The sequence below is a fragment of the Anneissia japonica genome, unplaced genomic scaffold, assembly GCF_011630105.1.
Source record: "Anneissia japonica isolate Jap-2015-1 unplaced genomic scaffold, ASM1163010v1 scaffold287666_len26991_cov176, whole genome shotgun sequence".
Lineage (NCBI taxonomy): Eukaryota > Metazoa > Echinodermata > Crinoidea > Comatulida > Comatulidae > Anneissia > Anneissia japonica.
Window position 1 is genome coordinate 22,718 of NW_022724132.1, and position 4,682 is coordinate 27,399.

A 4,682-nucleotide genomic window follows, 5' to 3' on the forward strand; every position below is an offset into this window, starting at 1 on the left:
GCTTAGCGAAATTTGATTGGCTAAATCTATGGTAGCCATCTTGGATGGTACACACACACAGTTCTGCGTATTTCGAACATCGAATACATTGCGGTTAGCGCTCTAGTATTCTTATTATACCTCTATGGTATCCTCCTCATTTTCATGGCAAAGAGGGCAGTATTTATCAACAGTGAATCATATTTACATACGATGGCATTTAAGTTGGAGGGTATTGGATCTTGCTTTAAACTTTAAACTGCTTCCGTAGAAATCAGTTTCATTTTTTAAATAATCCTCCATTTTTGGGGAATTTCTTAATTCTAATATATTGACTGCATTACTTTACTAAACCAGTTGACATGACTCAATCCAGATGTTTCTATGTTTAATGTACTAACCCACGTAGGACCAGTGGTGTACGGGTAAAGAATTCATGCATCTCACAATTATTCAATGACTTTCTCACCGTATCTAAAAATTTATATCTCATGCTCTGCTTCAGTACATTTTAAATACATTGAAGCGTTGAATAAGAGTTTTGGCCACCTGTGGATTTCCATATATTGTAGCCTTGAAAAATAATTTACTCTTGTATATTGTTGAATGGTAGGCCTATGGATAGGTTGCCACCCTAAGTCTCCGAGTAGAGCTTCTATTTGGGTGTTGCAACTTGCCTTTAATATATATCTGCCATGGTTGTTTGTAAGCTTTCGATTTTTTTCATATCTGTGTAGCATGGAACCCAAACTAAGCAGCATAATTTACAAGGTATAGCAAGTGTACGCCATAGAATATCCCCCATAAACAACACGATTAAAATCATTTTGCTCATCTATGATTGATCGTATGACAACTTAAATAAAAAATAGTTGTGCTTATTGAAAAGCAGACATGATAGCTGCAAAAATTATAAATACTGTTTCAAACCTTCGGTGGATTGAACGAGGGCTGTGAAAACCATAGAGGTATGAAATTACCGAAAGCTTGACTTGCATCTGATAACAAAGTGGAATATTGAATTGAACAAGTAGCTCGTACCGTATACCAGTTGCGATCCATAAATTCGAAATAGAGGGAGGGATTTATAGATGGAGGGTCCAGACGACCTCAGCCCCATCATGGTTGGGACTGAGGTAAGAGATTTTATAATTATGGCATCTGGAAATGGCACTTGAATTTGAATATCATTTTCTCCTTTTTTCCCTTTTTTTCTAAATAATTTTGAAAACAATTAGGGGTCTTTGGCCCTTGAATCCGCCATGTATACCCGATTTTTTATTTCAACCGAATAGGGATCTTTTGCATAGCATTTACAATAAGGATGATTTTTGTTATTAAAAACTTCGTAGAAAAAATTCTATAGGCCTCACTAACTCCTTATGTATTATTTAACATTTTCCTCTTTCTTTCCACGTTTATTCCAAAATGCATCGCAGTTAAAAACTGAAATACAACAAATGGTTACAATTTACAGATTTAAAAATTACAAATATAAAAATATTAAATACCGGTATATTGAAAACATTTATTTAAAAAAAATTGCCAAATTCTATCTGACCTCAAACTCTCTCAGCTGTCTACCCCGTTTGAGTTAATTATCTCTCACTTATATACAGATGTTTGTTGAAACCTCTAATCTTAAACTTGACCTCTGCTCGTCTCATAACCCCACATGGGATATCTTACTTAAATTCCCCATTATCGGTCCCTCTAATTTCCCAAAAGGCTTTGGCCTACAACACACATTGCTCTGATCGTCGTCATTTAGGCCTATCTGTCATTTGGTTGTTTCTGATTTTAATTTGTAAATCATTTAAAATAGTGACTCAAAAAGTTCAGTAAGTTAATCACATCGAAACCTTTATTAAGTTATTCATTCTGGTTATTAAGCATATCTATTTTATTTATTTAATCATTGATGCATCATTTCGTAGAGATAAAACGTTAAAAAAAAATAAGAAATTGAATATAGAGAGATGTAATCTGCTTTTATGGAATACGAACTCAATGTAATTTGTTACTGGTACCTATGCATACTTTACTGCTACTCTAAAGGTTTAGATGAGCTACTCAATGTTAACTATGAACACATTAAGGTATAAACTGAAAGATCAAGTGAACTTTGTCGATTGGGTGTAATATGTAGCGTCAAATGAAAAACATAATTGATCATCTTTTGCAATACATTATTCATTCAATATCTCCAATAGGGTAATATCATATGGGGATAACTAAGATATTTTTTTTAAAAATGTGTGAGTGTAATATAGGCAGGTTTACAAAAAGTTACCAATATTAATGTCTTGTTTCAGTATAATAAATTTCCATGAACCGTATGCAACATTCATATACAATTTGCCTCTAAAAGCCCATTTTTAATTAACTAAATATTATGTGGAACACAATTTAACTAAAAGGCCCTATTTTATTTTGTTTAACTTAATTTCTCCAGTGCTGCTTTTCCAGCTATGTTGAACATTGATGCCCTCATGACAAAAAAATACAGCAATGCCAATCACACTACATAAACATAAAATATAATCCATAGAACAATTTCAGTAGATAAAAACAATAACAAAATAAGGGGAAAGTACATAGTACGCTTTGAAAATGTTTTCCTTGGAAAAAGAAGAATACGAAGAATGGCAAATATAAGCAGAAATATTACAAAAAATGATGAATTATGTAATTTAAACCGTGCTTTTATTTTTTAACTTAGGATGGGTAACTGAAAAAATGAAGTTCTGGGATGCCATGTTGATTAATTTTGAGTTAATATAAGGAGGAGCCAAGCGATGAATAGCACAAACATCAATGAAAGGCATCTAAGCTGGTCAAATACTATGAAGTCTAAAGTGATGTAGAATTTACGTTACACTCAAAGATTTCAGTATCCTAGGCAAGTTTAAACATTTTGTGTAAAAAAAAACCCATAAAGCTTAATATTGTTAGACATCTACTTGTTTTCTTTGCTTGTGTTTTTTTGTTCATTATAATATGTATCAATGATTGTTACTATCCTTTTATTGTTAAAGAGCAGTTTAAACAAGCTTCGGATTCTAGACTGTTCTAGAAATTGACCTTTGTACTAAATGTTCTCTTTGCACAATGGTTGAATAAATATCACCTTAAATTAAATTTCTTTGTGAAATCATGGGTGAAATGCACGCGAACGTGTTTGCTCGAAAGTTAAATTTTAACTGAATCGTTGCGTTGTTTGATTATCGCATGAGTAATACATCTCATGAGTAACACAACGATTAGGCATGCAGACGATCGCCATTTGTATGCATTTTGTTACGAAACTGTTCGTTTGCAGGGCAAAATAACTCATAATTAGGATATAAGTTATATACTTAGGTCTATAATAATTATAAACCTATATTATGCCATAGGCCACTGCAAATTTATAATGTTACTACATCACTGAAGTTGTTTTAGTTTCCTTTATAAAACATTCTTCCTCTACCTTTTATCTGACCAAAAGGACCCAGGGATATCACCATGGTTTGCCCCACATATTGGCTGAGCGGGGTCTTTTTACCTTTTTAACCTACTAACGTGTTAAAAAACATAAAATACTTTCTCCCTAAAACGTCAAATACTGTATAAGCGGACGGGGCCTTTCCTCCAGGTAATAGTGAAACGAGCAAGCCTTAACCAGGGCCTCAGACCTCTTTGTTACGCCACTACACGTAAGCCTATTAAAAAAAAGCTATGAAAAATGGAAAATGGACAATATTCCGTTAGGCTTATATCAGTTAACTTTACATTCTTCATCACTAAAGTTATTTTTAGTTTCCATGATGAACCGTTCTTCCTCCTCTTCGTCCTTGTCTTCTAATCCTGTGTATGTAGACGAATACTGCAACCCACACATATATTTCATGATTACTTTGGTTACAAACACTTGGACAGCCACCACAATGGTTCCGAGAATGCAGTGCCAAGCGAAGACCATTGTAAAGAATTTGATGTTCAGATGATCATCCTCATCCCATGCGTAATCTTTACTACGTAGAGGATGGTACAACGTTGAACCAATCTGTAACATCCACGAGCCTTGAACAAACGTGGCCCAAGTGCGTAACCACGGAAGTACCTCGTCAGCCGGGAGCCATATTTCACCTGCACTGAATAGAATGCACATAAACACAATGGTCACCTCTAACAAGTGCATCTGAACGTTCAGTTCTGTTCGTCCGTGGAGATGAAAATAAAACAGCAAACATTCAATAAAGTAAGCGAACGTTAAGAACACCTGAGCCCATCTTTCTGAGCCTTTAAAGCAGGTTGCCACGGCAATTTTGGCAGCTCCATAGAACGCAAAAGCGGCCCACATAGTGCAATGCTGCCAAATATTTGAGTAAATAAAATTACCTTCATTATCAAATATTTTCCACTTCCAAGTTTTGTAAACTTGTTCACCGATAAAGCCGGAAAGAGCCAAAAAGACAACTAAAATCCCTTCAAAAGGTACATTCATACACGGCAGTCTAGCTTTCCGACGAATCCTTCGATAGTTGCGATAGTAGTTATTGAATGTTCGTTGTATTGTCCACCATGATGCCAATATCATGAATAAAATCCCAGACGCAGCGTGTCCGAAAAAACTACCCATATGTATTAATGCATCTAAACAATTTTCAAAACAGTTGAAATCAGCAGAACATTTGGTCCCAATATCAGCGTTCTCCGGT

General features: G+C 34.7%; 1 protein-coding gene across 1 annotated transcript; it reads right to left on the reverse strand.

Annotated features, from left to right (window-relative positions):
• Nucleotides 1-1,487: 1,487 nt before the first annotated feature.
• On the reverse strand, nucleotides 1,488-4,676 carry LOC117112485 (transmembrane protein 45A-like). The gene has a single exon (XM_033255572.1). The coding sequence runs from the start codon at nucleotides 4,601-4,603 to the stop codon at nucleotides 3,740-3,742; it is 864 nt and encodes a 287-aa protein (XP_033111463.1). The 5' UTR covers nucleotides 4,604-4,676; the 3' UTR covers nucleotides 1,488-3,739.
• Nucleotides 4,677-4,682: the final 6 nt, after the last annotated feature.

Coding starts and splice junctions, on each gene's coding strand:
- LOC117112485 (XM_033255572.1), bottom strand. CDS start 4,603: ATGGGTAGTTTTTTCGGACACGCTGCGTCTGGGATTTTATTCATGATA.